The sequence below is a fragment of the Hyperoodon ampullatus genome (genome assembly GCF_949752795.1).
Source record: "Hyperoodon ampullatus genome assembly, chromosome: 2".
NCBI lineage: Eukaryota > Metazoa > Chordata > Mammalia > Artiodactyla > Ziphiidae > Hyperoodon > Hyperoodon ampullatus.
In genome coordinates, this window is record NC_136915.1 from 89,978,287 (window position 1) to 89,993,486 (window position 15,200).

The 15,200-nt window shown below is 38.8% G+C and overlaps 1 protein-coding gene across 5 annotated transcripts in view; it reads left to right on the forward strand.

Annotated features, from left to right (window-relative positions):
- CDC14A (cell division cycle 14A) overlaps nucleotides 1-15,200 on the forward strand; it is a gene marked incomplete at both ends in the record, with an annotated part of 154,851 nt that overhangs the window by 22,806 nt on the left and 116,845 nt on the right. For 3 of the 5 annotated variants that reach the window (XM_079724885.1, XM_079724887.1, XM_079724888.1), the window contains one exon: nucleotides 9,502-9,594. In XM_079724885.1, the coding sequence (XP_079581011.1) occupies nucleotides 9,502-9,594 (93 nt within the window). Of the gene's footprint in view, nucleotides 1-2,157; nucleotides 2,203-9,501; nucleotides 9,595-15,200 lie in introns of all 5 variants that reach the window. The other 2 variants (XM_079724884.1, XM_079724886.1) reach the window with 1 other exon arrangement.

Below are 15,200 nucleotides of genomic sequence, written 5' to 3' on the forward strand. Positions count from 1 at the left end.
CACAGAAACTACTTTGGCCTTATCATGATCCCCATGACTTACAGATCCTCTTCCATCCTTTTGCCTCTAGAGGTTTCAATATCCTGCCCTCAGCATGTTTACATCCTTACTTGGCACTGATTTCTTATCATTTGCTCTCCCACCTTTGTCTTCCCAACTGTGCTGAAACTGCTCTAGTGACATCTTAAATACCCAATCTGATGCCACTGACTTTGTCCTCAAACTCCTTTGCTTCTCTGAATAATTGGCACTATTTTAACAAATAACTTTTGTTAAAATAACTTAAATAACTTCTGTTCTTTTAACAAAAAACTTCTTAGAATTCTTTTTCTGTGTGGTTTCCTAACTCTTTGAGGCGCATTTTATTTTCTACTTCGGAAATTTTTATTTCTTCCAATAAAGCTCTTATTATTTTTCCCCTTTATTTGATACCTTAGGTAGATAGGTAATATTTTATAGTATATTCTATTCCAAACCCAAGTTTCTTATTTTTTATATGTTAAAAGGTTTCTTTAAAAGTTGATGATTTGAGGTGATGATTTACTGATATTTTTTGTATGTGTATTCATATGCATTCTTTTCCCAATGGCCTTCATTTTAATTATATGAATTAAAATGGAAAATTATCCATTACACATTTACTTAGATTAAAAACCTCAAATCAGAAACCACTACCACCAGCAAAAACCCTGTTTCTCATTTTAAACTATACTTTAAAAAATGTAAGTATTAAGAGTTATACAGTAATAGGTAGTAGTTTACTAATTCTGGTCAAGAGTTACCGTAATAAGGGAATCAGTCAAAGAAAGAAGATTTAATGAAGTGAGGACAATTTGCAAAACTGTGTATGTTGTTTAATTTAAAATGTCATCAATGATTGATAGGCTAGACCAAGAATTGTAATCTTGTACTTCGAAGAATCCATAAACTCCTGAAATTATATATAAAATTTTGTATGTATTTACATTTTTCTTCTGAGAGGATTCATAACTTTTTAATAGGTTCTCAAAGGGATTTTTGGCACAGACAATGCTAAGAACACTGGGCTGGAATATACGAGCTTCTAAAAGAGAAGACTGTAGTAATTAAAGACAAGGTAGTGGTATTTTGAAAAGCAGAGTACCTTTTTCAAAGTTAATCAGTTAAGAAAATCTTTCAATTACTGATTCAGTAATTTGACAGTTTTATAAACATAATATGATTGAACTGACTTTTTCTAAAATAATCAACACAGTTTTAACTGTTGATTTCACTTTTCCTCAGAGAAAAATAAAACCCCAGCCTGCGGGAAAAAAGAGTGTCTCTGAAAAAAGGGGACGTTTTCTAGGGCAGTGATTTTTTTTTTTTTTAATACCTGCTCTTATGAATCAACAGGACAATCACAGTAATCTTGGGGACAATTTAGAGAGATTTAAAAGAATATTGACAGAAATGTAATTTTAAATGTACAAAACATCCCACATGGTCCTTTCAGGGTAAAAGAAAAAAGGGGAGGGGTGCATGGTGAAATGGATGATTATATTAAGGCACTGAAAGTACCTGGCAAATGGTGGGGCTCAGGGAATGTCCTTGTTGCTGAATGAATCAGTGCAGTAATCCTATCTGGTAACCAGGTACCTGCCACGGTATCAGGTGGTTGTACACAAGCACTCTTTTGATACAGTGATCAGACCACCCTCTTATTATAACTACAAAAACATGTTGAAGATTTCTTCATGAGGTTATCTTCTGTTGCAGGTTCATGGGCTTTTGGGGGAAGAAAAGCAAGCTACATTCTGGAGAGTGTTCATGTAGTTTAAAGAGGTTTCAGGGGTGCTAAAACAGTGTTAATTCCCACAGGAGTGAGTGTATGTAGAGTTTGCAAGGCCTGGAGCCCTTATGCCCATTCAGAAGCCTCAGGCAAGAAAACCCCCTTTCATAGAAAATCCCCAAATGCCTTCAACTATATTATCAGCCTGATAGGTTAACCTTTATGAGCAACTTTTCTTGACGTTTTGACTTCTACTTTGATCAAAGGTGCCATTTCATTAAATGAAACATACTGGGTTTGAAACAAGATGGACCATAAAGAGACACCGTTTTCTTTTTAAATAAACTATTCGATCTGTTTTATTTTAGCTTTAAATAAAAACATAAACCGTATTTTGTTTTGTACAGCCAAAGAAAATTTTCAAGAATATCCCTTTCCTGGGGAAGTTGGAGGTAAAACATGTAGAGGTCATGGCTGCTCACAGGAAGACCTGTTCATTTTATCGCTTTTGCAATGGAATGACCACTGATTGCTATGGAGACGCTGATTGCTGCGGCCATTACTGGGCTAGCCTAGTCACTGTAAGAGAATGATGCCTTGGTCACCATGGTCCCTGTGCTGTAATCTACTTAATCTGACCATCATCATTGGCAGAGCTTGCTTGTTTAGGGAAGTGCATGGGCTCAGTTTTTTTTTATTAAAGGGCATATAATCCAGGCTGCACTAATGTCTTCCTTAGCTTAATCAGGCTGATCGACACAGCTTAAACATCACATTCTAACCACACGACTTGAAGATTTTACTTTTAAGCATGGCAAACAACTTTACCGAAAGGCTGCCCCCAAAATCTGTTTCTTTAAATTGGCCATTAACTCTTTTTTTTTTTGGCTTTGAGCTTAATTGCATCACCTTTTGATTTTGAATGGTTAAGTAGTTTGTGGTCTCCTGACCTAAACTAAACAAGTGCATGATTTGTGTCTGTCACCATAATTCAAGGATAGCCTGGGGTATTTGTGATTTGTGTAGCATGTCATCATTTTCTCTCTGTCTGAGTTGCCGTGGCTTGTTTTTCACAAGGAGTGATCCCATTAGAATGTAACTTTTCATATAGCTTTCCTTTCTGAGATAGAAAATGTCTGTCTGGGGTCAATATCCTCATCTTAGTTTGTATTTTTCTAATATGGCAGTCATTGTACTTGGGTTTACAAGTACCATCAAACATTTATATGCTATATTACACACTTGTCATGATTTACATAAGAGTAGTAGAATTTTAATTCTCACTCAGGGAAACAGTACAGGTCTGGAAATTTCCATAGGTTTGCTTATGTTAATTGATAGATATTCATTACTAAATCCCATCTTTTAGTTACTATTTTTTTACCTTGTTAAATGAAACAATTATTGTACCTGTAATTAAGATCATTCCATTGGGCCTTGCTGTGCTGTGAATGCATCCCTAGGTAGTTATTCTCTTCCATTTGTAATAAGCCTTGGCTAATATTTTCCCCTTGTTTAGCATCAAATATTCATTAGACTTTGAGCACTTAGGAGGCTGGAGACTGGGGTTCTGCTTCCCTTGTTACCATGTTGCTCAGCACTGTGCTTGACACACAACAGCTGCTCACTTCATGCTGATTGAACCATTAGAAATTTATTCAGCTGCAGTATCCCAGCACTCAGATTCAGCAAACTGATTGCCTATGGGCTGATTTCAGTCCACAGACATGTTTTTTTTTCTTTTTTTGGCATGAATGCTGTTTAAAAATTTTGAATTCATGGTCAACATCTGTAATTTATGAAAATTTTCATTAAATTATAGATTTCTGGCTTCTTTTAAATATTGCAGTATCTGATTTGGGCCCAGATTCCTTCATGAGAGCTAGGTCTGCACTGGGTAGGGCATGCTTTTCTAGTTTCCCAGCTGACCCACTTTAAATTCTTGGCCCCTGAGAGCATCTGAATTTGGAACCTCTGGAATAACACATTTATTTATTTATTTATTTATTTATTTATTTATTTATGGCTGAGTTGTGTCTTCATTGCTGTGCGTGGGCTTTCTCTAGTTGTGGCGAGCGGGCTTCTCATTGTCGTGGCTTCTCTTGTTGCGTAGCATGGGCTCTAGGCGCGTGGGCTTCAGTAGTTGTGGCTCGCAGACTCTAGAGCGCAGGCTCAGTAGCTGTGGCGCACGGGCTTAGTTGCTCCACAGCATGTGGGATCTTCCCAGACCAGGGCTCGAACCCGTGTCTCCTGCATTGGCAGGCGGATTCTCAATCACTGCACCACCAGGGAAGCCCTGGAATAGCACCGTTTAAAGCAGCTTAGTTACTGAAACATTAAAGGAACTTTTCCCTTAGGTGTTATCAGCTGGAATGCAAGAATTTACAAATCGTAATAAAGTTTTCTGAGGAATCTGGGGAAATATGTTTTCTATAACATGCTTTTAAAAGTCACATGGCATGATTTGGAGTCCCTAAAAGAATTTAAATGTCTTTTGGGGCTACTTGACCAGATGGACGGTATTTTAGGATCCATATAGAGTATTTCCAGGAATGGGGCCTTTTCCCACATTTTCATGCAGCTCTTTTCCAAAATTTAGCCATATCTTAGCACAGTGGATTTCAGTGTGTGGTCCTTGGACCAGCAGCATCAGTATTAATTACCAAGGAGTTGTTAGAAATGCAAATTCTCTGGCCCTTCCCTGCTAAATCAGAAACTCTAGGGGCAGGGCCCAGCAATCTGTGTTTTAATAAGCTCTCTAGGTGACTCTGAATCAGTCTGTTAAGAGGATGAAATACAATATGGTAATATAATAAAATATAATTTAGATTGAAATTTAGTTTGTTTTTTATTTCTGAAAAGTTTTTAAATTATTGACCAATTCAACCTGAGAATTATTTAAATTTTGAACCGTGAAACGTGTTATGGCCTTATAATTGAGAATTAAGGTTTACACAGTTATCAAGCTCAGTGAGAGAGTTCTGGATTCCTCCCATCTACCACACTTGTGGAGAACACTCAACTCTCATCTGGCCTGGGAGCTATTGGCCAAGTGTGGTAAGCCAGGCCCTCCATGGCTCCAGGCTTATGTTCTCTTGGTAAAAGAGACACAGCATGCTCATTATACTTCAGCCTTGCCCAGGACTTCTGGTTTGGGAGTCACTCTGTGTCTGGTCAAACTGGACCCCTTTGGCACTGTCCTACTGCTTTGAGAAATAATGGCATGTAGCAAGTGACTAATAAATATTACTGTTGTTGTTGTTATTATAGAGGGCTGGCCGTGTCCACTTAGGTTAAGAAGATTCAGAAGGCTATATACTCCAGTTTCCAGATTGAAATCTACAATATAGTGTGGATAGTGGCTGCATGTTATAATTTGCAATGAGTCATGTGCAGCCTTGCTACAGAGCAGACAAATAGTCCAGAGGTCTTAGTATTCCTTCTGTGACATCCTCCTCTTTATATTTAAGACTATATTCATTTGTTTTACCAATTTCTAACTTTACTTTGCTATTGTACACAGTGTTTTTGTAATCTCTAAGCTTTTCATGTAAAGCAGAAAGAATCTGTATTAGAGCAAGGAGCTCACTGAAAGCCAGAAGTGATGGTATGATTTAGCAAGTAATCTCCATGAAGGGCGTGGCCGGTACACTGGACTGTAGAGGTGGCAGCCAGGCAAGGAAGAGGCAACTGTCCAGTTTGGAGGCATGAAATTCTCCTGATATTAGAGCAGAACTTGAAAAAATATCTACAGGGCTCATTTATAAAATAGAGTCCTATTGTCTGCAGGACTTTCTTTTCTTGCATGGTAAAGTTCTTCCATATGAAAGATCTCAAAGGATGAGCCAAATGTTCCTCTAAAGGCACTTTAGTCATCAGTGTGCTTTGATATGTAATAGGTAGTTTTTGTTTTTGTTTTTAAGATAAGGACATGTTTAATATTTGGAAGGAGAAAACGTTAAAGAAATTGTGTAGATCAACTCAATCATATAAAGCATCAGCTAAACGATTGGCAAAATGTTTTGTTATCCCTGAAATTTTTCATCCTAGTACCAGAATATCTCCTCTGTTGAACAGCGTTACTGCTGCGAGACTTGGGTATGCTGACCCATAAGAGGAAGGCCTGGCTGTGACAGGGAGGGCGATTAGGACAAGGCTTGTTATATATAAGATTTTTCTCTGTTGTCCTTCACTTTGAATTAGTTTTGATTCCTTGAGTGAGAACTCACCTCTCTGTGATATGACCTAGGAGATATTGGCCAAGCTTCACTAAACAGAGGATCATTTCTTTTTTTTTTTTTTTTTTTTCAGTACGTGGGCCTCTCACTGTTGTGGCCTCTCCCATTGCGGAGCACAGGCTCCGGACGCGCAGGCTCCGGACGCACAGGCTCAGCGGCCATGGCTCACGGGCCCAGCCGATCCGCGGCATGTGGGATCCTCCCAGACCGGGGCACGAACCCGTGTTCCCTGCATGAGAAGATCATTTTTTGACTTGCAGTGCTGAGAAAAACACTTGAATTCCAAAATATCTAACCCTAAGCAAAGTAAATGCTAGGAGTTTTAAAAGCTTTCCTAAAAGTCAGATAGAGAACTCTCATTTTAAAAAATCAGTTATTGTAACGTACAGCATGGTGACTACAGTTAATAACACTATTGCATGGGTGAAACCTGCTGAGAAAGTAAGTCCTGAAAGTTCTCATCACAAGAAAAAAAATTTTGTGAGTAGGTAGGGTGACAGATGTTTTAAAAAAAGTCAATTATGTTTGCATCCTGTAGGCAGCTTCCAACAGGAGGTATTTCATTTTATTTTATTTTTTAATTTATTTAATTTATTATTTTTATTTTTGGCTGCGTTGGATCTTTGTTGCTGCGCGTGGGCTTTCTCTAGTTTTGGCGAGCGGGGGCTGCCCTTGGTTGAGGTGCACGGGCTTCTCATTGTCGTGGCTTCTCTTGTTGCGGAGCACAGGCTCTAGGCACGCGGGCTTCAGTAGTTGTGGCTCGCGGGCTCTAGAGCGCAGGCTCCGTAGTTGTGACGCACGGGCTTAGTTGCTCCGCGGCATGTAGGATCTTCCTGGTCCAGGGCTTGAACCTGTGTCCCCTGCATTGGCAGGCGGATTCTTAACCACTACGCCACCAGGGAAGTCTATGTATTTTAAAATAGTTAAAATTTCTAGGTAGATTTTGTGAAGAATATTCTTTATCTGATATAATTTCTGAAAGCTTGTAAAGGTAAAAAAAATTCTTCCCTTAAAATTTTAATTTGTATTATTTTTACTTTAAAAAATGTATAAGTATACAGTGAAAAGAAAGTTTCCTTCAGAATTCCGTCCTCACGGTTCCCATTGTAGGATGGTTCTCTGCATTCCGTATACTTTAGAATTAGAGAGAAAAGCAAAAGAGAAGCAAACACAAAAAGTTCAAAAACAATCCAACAGTAAAGACCATTGGCGATGAAAGAATAGCAATAGGAGTTGGCAAGTAAATTTGTAAAATAAATTTAATTCCACATTATTTAATGATAAGAGTAGCTTGTTATGAAACCTAAACTCTTAGTAGAAAAGGGCATTGAAACAGATAATTTAAACTTCCTCAGAAGTGTGTTAGGGATCCAGGAAATGAAAATAGTGAGAGGCTGAGAGCCAGAAGAGCTGAGTCCTTGTGTTCCATCTGACTCATGTTAACGGGGTCCTGGCCTCTGTAAGGCAGTCTTTAGGTAATGTAGGATTTAGAGACCATAGAAGAAGCTTAGGTCTTAAGAGCCTTGATTCTTCTTTCAATAAATCAAACATAGCTTATTGATGGAGATAAATCACTGGCAAAAACAAACAAACAAACAAATGAGAAATGTCCAGCAGATAACAATTCCAAATTGAGAAAGCAAGTAGACAAGTGTCAACACCACTGATGGTGACCTTGAAGTCTTTAGATAACTTGTGTGCTTTCACTCCACTGACCTGAATTGAATAAAATGTACTCTTTAAAAAAAATTTATTATTATTGTTTTTAAATGTACTCTTTTAAACTTTATATCATAGGGGTATTTTAGTAAGCTTGTCTGGAAATAAGGACTTTGGTAGTAAAAGACCAAACCTCAAAGAGGTTTGAGGCAAACACTTATTTTTCAAAGTTCAATTTAAAAGAGCAGTGCTGGACTTCCCTGGTGGTGCAGTGGTTAAGAATCCACCTGCCAATGCAGGGGACGCAGGTTTGAGCCCAGGTCTGGGAAGATCTCACATGCTGCAGAGCACCTAAGCCTGTGTGCCGCAACTACTGAGCCTGTGCTTTAGAGCCCACGAGCCACAACTACGGAGCCTGCATGCCACAGCTACTGAAGCCTGCGCGCCTAGAGCCCGTGCTCCGCAACAAGAGAAGCCACCACAGTGAGAAGCCCGCGCACCTCAACTAGAGAAAGCCCACGTGCAGCAATGAAGACCCACTACAGCCAAAGATAAATAAATAAAAAAAAAAAAAAAAAAAAGAGCAGTGCCATTTTCAGAACGTGATTCTTGGTTATCAAAGAAATGCCTGTCTTGGGGCGGTGAGGGTTTCTAGGCTTACAGCCATGATGCATAGAACTGCATTTTCTGTGGTTACACATTAAAGCCAGAATGTTGCTGTTTCATCTTAGAATGGACTTCAGAGTTTTGGAAGAGTTTCTTTTCCTTGTAGAAAATAGCAGGGTAAAGAAAGGTATATAGTTGAGTTCTTACATTTTTAAGGGGGCTCTAAAAGCAGATATTCTGCGGGTTGTGGTTAGTGTGTAGAGTATAAAAAGCTGCCTTTCTAGTCGGTATGAATTTATAGATAAATATTAAAATGTACTTATGTGTCTGTATTTTTGAAAACCATTTGTCTGTTTTGAAATATGAGGAAAACCATATAACTGTTTTGAAATATGAGGAAATGGAGTGGATTTCATTGAGTTGTATCATGTTCTCATTGTTTTATGTTTGAATTTTTACTAATAATTTGATTTCATTTTAACAGATCTTTTTGTTTTTACCTTCTTTTCATGTTTAGCATGTATACAATATACTATGTTGCTTATTTTGGATTTAGTTGAGCATGCAGCATATTGCCTGGCATATAGCAGCTGGTGCTTAATAACTGTTCATTTGAGTCCATGAATTTAATATATGGCTATTGTATTAAGATGTTTGCTGACATAATCCTTTTGATGGTTCATTTTTTTCCATTAACCATTTATTTTCAGGTAATTAAAAGGGGATTTTTTAATAGAACATTATAAAAAGAAAATATTAATATTGGTGCTCTGGTTAATATAGACATTTAAAATTTTTTAGAGAGGAAGATAGATTGGTTGACACATTTAAAAACAAATGGCATAATATGAAAGGCATAGATAAATTTTCTGGGAGTGGGTGTGGTGTGTTAGGGGATGAAATAGGATGAGTTGACTTTACATATAAGATCAAGAGTAAATCTTCAAAAATGTTTCCTGCTATAATAAAGATGCGAATAATTTATCTCCCATTGAATCAGTCTCCTTTCTTGGAGAGAAATATGTTTGGTATGTGCTAATTCTTACATTATGATTGAGCTGTAAAAAGTATGAGCTAGTAACCCTCCATCCCGTACTACTTTTGTATGAATGCCATAGAAATTGAAGTCGAAAGTTGTTAAATTTCACTGATTGTGACATGTCTTTGAAAGTTAAGAGATGATGTTTTTCTGTACGTTTCAACATTGTCTCTGTGGTTACACGAACTCTTTTTATTCCCTCTTTCTAGTCATACAGTTTATCACGAAAGAAAATTGTGCACTACACCTGTTTTGACCAACGGAAAAGAGCAAATGCAGCATTTTTGATAGGTGCTTATGCCGTAAGTACTTTTTTCATGATTTTTTCTATAATCAGGTCAATGGAATGCTAACACTGTCAAATAAAATCCAGGCCACTTTTTCAGTGGAATTGGGAGATGGTGAAGATTATTAGCAGCTTGGGAATTGATCTGGAATGGAAAGTGTGGACCAGTATTGATCATCTGTTTACTCTTGGATCTTATTTTCCATTAGCTAATGAGAGAATCTTGGGACTGCAATGTGTAGCTTGTACTCCACAGTTGTATAGGTGTTTTTTAAATTTATTTTATCTTTTTTTTGCGGTACACGGGCCTCTCACTGTTGTGGCCTCTCCCGTTGCGGAGCACAGGCTCCGGACGCGCAGGCTCAGCAGCCATGGCTCATGGGCCCAGCCGCTCCGTGGCATGTGGGATCTTCCTGGACCGGGGCATGAACCCGTGTCCCCTGCATCGGCAGGCAGACTCTCAACACTGCGCCACCAGGGAAGCCCGTATAGGTGTTTTTAATAAAAAGAATACCCAGAAAGGATATTTACAGGAAAAAAATATATAGTGGAAGATTATTAAAGACTTAATGGTTTCCTTTTTTGGGGGATAAGAGGAAATCCTTGATTGCATGGGAGAGGATTATTATTATTATTATTATCAGTCCATTTATTTATACAAGTGTTTGCATTAGCAAACTGAATATAAATCTGCTTATATTGCAACTTCCCTAATGACTAGACATGACTTTTCAAAAATAATTTTGATTAGAAATTTTGTTCTCTGTAGGCACTAAAATGTAAATGTGAGTTCCACATGAATGTGCTACACAATTTTGTTGTGAATACTTCTAGAATTTTCTATATATACTGGGATTGGGCAAACAGGGGAGAGAGGTGTCCTTTTCCCTCACATCCTTCAGGAAGGTTGGTGTTTCTCTAAAGCCTGGAAGCTCACTGCTGCATGACCTTTCAATGGCCTCCTTCTGAAGACCTTGATGGAAGGAGGCACCAGCTACTAGACATCAAACTCTGCCACATCAACCCAAAAGCTTTGGGGGAAAAAGCCCAGCTGTGCTGTTGAAAAGACTGTCAGCTGTTGCAGGGTGTAGGCTGAGGATAGTGGCAGGCTGACAGCCAGACTGCAGCCCAGGGCCTGAGATGCCCAGCTCTGTCCACCTTTTCTCATCAGGATGTGGCTACAGTAAAGCCTTGGGCCATCCCTTGTGGTACTTTTCTTTCCTGCTCCATAGGCAGCATGCTATAGTATTTGGAATCATGACTAAGAATCAGAAGCACAGTTTTTCATCCTAGAGTGGCTCTGGGATGAGGGGTAAGCCACTTTATCTTTCTTAGCTTTACTTAGTTTCCTTATCTGTAAAATGAGAGGGTTGGATATAATGACCTCTAAGTTTCCTTCCAATTCTGAGGATACCAGGATTATTTGTAACGCCAGCCAGGCTCTTGCTTTTATTTTAAGAGCATGCATGAAAAGCTGGCTGTTGGCATGAAGGTTCAGTGAAGTGCTGATAAGCTGAATTAAGCAGGCATGCTTATTTTTCACTTTGATAATTACTATTTATTTGAAACTGATAATTGACACCGTGTTTAAAATATGGAGAGTCTGTAATAACCTCTGGATTCAAGCCACGTAAACAAGCGTGTCTTCCTGAGGGGTTTTGTGATGCTTTTGGGCATGTTATTCGTGAGACCTTTGTCACAAGGATTGCCGTCGGGAAGAGGTCATTTGCTACTCGCTCCTTCCCCCCTCTTCCCCTCCTTCACCCCTTCTTTCTCTTTTTTTCTTTCTTAATGCCCGTCCTTCCTGTTTTTAGTGTCTTCCTTAATTTCAGCATGGCACCTTTGGAATTTTGAATGGAAGTTTAGTTCTAATAGATGCGTTGAGCTTGGGGATAAAATATATCTTCTAATACAGAAGTTTCCACCACTTTAAAGCAGCCAAATGACAGAAAAGCAGTCTGAGGAAGTGCTGAGGGCAGCATGAGCTTGTCTTAAATGCTGGTTACGGTCCTGAGAAGCAGCGTAATGATTATTTTACTAGTCATTTCCCAGTTGATTTTCTTTTCTAATTTTAGAAATGTGTTCCCCAGAAAGATTTTTGACACAACCCTTAATAAAAATGAGAACCAGGAATTGTAAACTTTCCTTAAAGAAAATTTTGTGCCTTACTTTGTATTATATGTATGCATTTAATTGTTGACTCAAGTATTTTAAGAAGACAGTAATGGCATTATACATACATCTCAGCTAAGATTCATATGTATTACATATTGCTATTTGGGTAAGTCATAATCTCCTGGGGGAATCTTCTTAGACATAAAAGACTTTTACTTTTGGAGTAGCTGTGTAGCCAAATGGGGTGAGCTATGTACATGTGTATTTTTCAGAATCCCCAGCAGTGAAGGTGTTCCTCTTTTTAATATGTGGTATCAGCCCTCTATCAAGGGGCACTGACGACTAATTTGTACTAAGACAAGCCTTTTTCCCTGAGCCTTATTTTTTCTCATTTGTAAAATTTGGTTAATACCAGGGTTTTCTGGTCTACTTCACAGGATTATTATCAAGGTCAAATATCTAACTGCCTGTTTGATAGCACCACATAATATATCTAAATGATATGTCACATTTACTGTGGCAGAATTTTTTATTCCTTCTCTCCACAAACCTATTTATTCCCCTACTCAATGCCTTTTTAGTAAATGAGCTACCATCAGCAACTTACTGAATCAAAGGATAGTAGTCATTTTGATTCCTGTTGTTTCCTCTTCCTACATTATACTCATCAGTAATTTCTAACTCTAAAACACATATTGAGTCAGAATACTTCTTTCCCTCTCTGTTCCTATCACCTAGTCCAAGCCACTGTCACCGTTCACCTGGATGCCCACTACAGCTTCATACATTGTCTCCTTTTCACACCCTTGCTTCCCTTTAATCCAGTTGCTACACAATTGTCAGAGTAATGTTTTAAAACTATAAATTAGATCATTGCCCTCTTCCAAATCTGTCTAATGATCGCTCGCTCTTCTTGGCATGAAATTCAGCCTCCTTACCAATGCCATGAAGGTCCTCCCTGATCTGGCCCTTTCTCCCTCTGTGATCACCTTACTCAAGATGCTCCCATCACGCTGGCCTTCTAGCCATGGAATCGCAAGTGTGCTCCTGCCGGAAGGCCTTGATATTTCTGTTCTCTCTCTCTCACCTCAGGTTTTTACCTCAGACCCTTGCATTGCTTCTTCCTTCTGATCTGATGTCACCTCCTCAGAGAGACTTTCTCTTGATTTTTACCTTGCTTCTTCCACCTCCAGTCACCCTCTAGCCCTTTGCTGTTTTAGTCATTTTTTTGTAGCACTCTACTACTTGAAATTATCTGGTTCATTTGTGTATTTACTTGTTTATTATTTATTTCCTAGACTAGAGGGTAGGGACCTTGTCAGTTTTGTTCATTGCTGTGTCTAGGAGGTGATAAACTATTTAATCAGGGGTTAGGCCCAGGCATTCACCAGTTGAACTGGAAACTGGCCACAGTGGCGCCTTCCTCCTGTGCTGAATCATGGGAAAGTCCAGGGTTGGGGGCGGGGTCCCAGGGAAGAGACGAGGTGGCCAGCCTGGAGGGGGCTGAAGGATTTACCAATGGAATGGAACTATTTCGGTACTTGAACACTGAGCATCAGTTTAGAACTGTGCCCGGCCTGTGGTAGATGCTCCATAAATATCTACTGAATGAATGAATAATGGAATGATAAAATATGAAAGAAAGAAGGAAGGTGACTTTCTTTGGGTAACTTCAGAGAGAAACTGAAAATGATCAAATTGGATCAAATTGGACATAAAGTTTAAAGTCATGTCTTCCTCATTACTGGAAATATTTGCAGTAATGATTGAGCCAACCATGTTTTTTTTTTTTAATTTATTTATTTTAAAAAATTTTTGGCTGCATTGGGTCTTCATTGCTGCACAAGGGCTTTCTCTAGTTGTGGTGAGTGGGGGCTACTCTTCGTTGCAGTGTGCGGGCTTCTCATTGCGGTGGCTTCTCTTTGTTGTGGAGCATGGGCTCTAGGTGTGCGGGCTTCAGTAGTTGTGGCACTCGGGCTCCATAGTTGTGGCTTGCAGGCTGTAGAGCGCAGGCTCAGTAGTTGTGGCGCAGGGGCTTAGTTGCTCCGTGGCATGTGGGATCTTCCCGGACCAGGGCTCAAACCTGTGTCCCCTGCAATGGCAGGCAGATTCTTAACCACTGCACCACCAGGGAAGTCCCTCAACCATGGTCTTTAAAGATGCAGAATCAAAGCAAAGGTTATAGACCAAGGACAGTACCTGTATACAAAGTCACATCACTATCTTGCTTCTTTTTTTTTTCTTTTTTGATAAACTTTGTTTTCAATTATTTTTATTATGGTAAAATACTATGTGTAAAATTTACTATCTTAATCATTTTTTCTTTGTTTTTTATTATTTTTATTGAGGTATAACTGACATAACATTATATTAGTTTCAGAGGTACAGCAAAATGATTCAATATCTGCAAATAATTGCAAAATGACCACTACAACAAATCCGGTTAACATCTGTCACCATACATAGTTACCAAAAATCTTTTTTTCTTTGATGAGTCTTAAGCATTTTTAAGTGTATAGTTCAGTAGTATTAGGTACGTCCATATTGTTGTGCAACTATCATCCCTTGCTTTTGAGTGTGACATCTTGTGCAGACATTATGTACCTACAGAGTCAGGGCTTTGCCTGTGGTTTCTCTGTTAGATCATGACTTTAAGTATGTCACAGAAGCCTTTGTGTTTCCATTTCCTTATCTGTAAGTGAGGGAGAGCCTTTTTATGTTTTATCTCCTAGAGGTGTCATGAGTATCAAAAAGGAGATAAAATACAGAACATCATGTTCAGTAGGAAATCCACAAACCCTTCTCTGTGGGTGATCTGAAAGCCAGAGTTGCTGGAATGATGTGGCCACTGGAGATCACAGTGGCGCTCAGCAGATGACAGGCACCCATTTCAGGGCAGTCCCCACTCATGAAGCATCTCTTTATCCCTAAGCTGTGATGTTGTGCTCCTTGAGATGGAGGGCTCAGATTTTAAGAACAGACCAACTTTGTTGGAAAGATGTTTCCCTTCCAGGACAATACTCAGTGCAGTTTCTGTTTTAGAGTTAGGATGCTTAGATTATCATAGCATCCAAAATACTCTCATATGAATTTGAAGAAGATGGCTTTTAAAAAATTAAAAGCATGAATTAATTAGGCTCTTGCCACATGCTTAGAGACCAAATCCTCACTTGTTTCTGTATTGTTTTCGGTTCACAGAACTATGGTAAAGAGATCAAGGAGAATTTGGAGCAGGCCATGATGATTGAAGGACTGGAAAATAATTCAGAGTTAAAGAATTAAGAATTTGTTCAGCTATGTGGAGGATTCTGGTTACCACATTGTATGTTCCTTAACACACTTGTTAAGGCCTCATATTGCTAAATAAGGGGTCTAATTATGGATTAACTGGGACTGGCCCGAACCAGATGTCATGTCTGAATCAGGGATGACAAGGTTAAGGTTTGTAGACTTTCTAACCATATCTATGTCTGCTATTTGTTTTGTAGACTTTACTTAAGGCCTTAG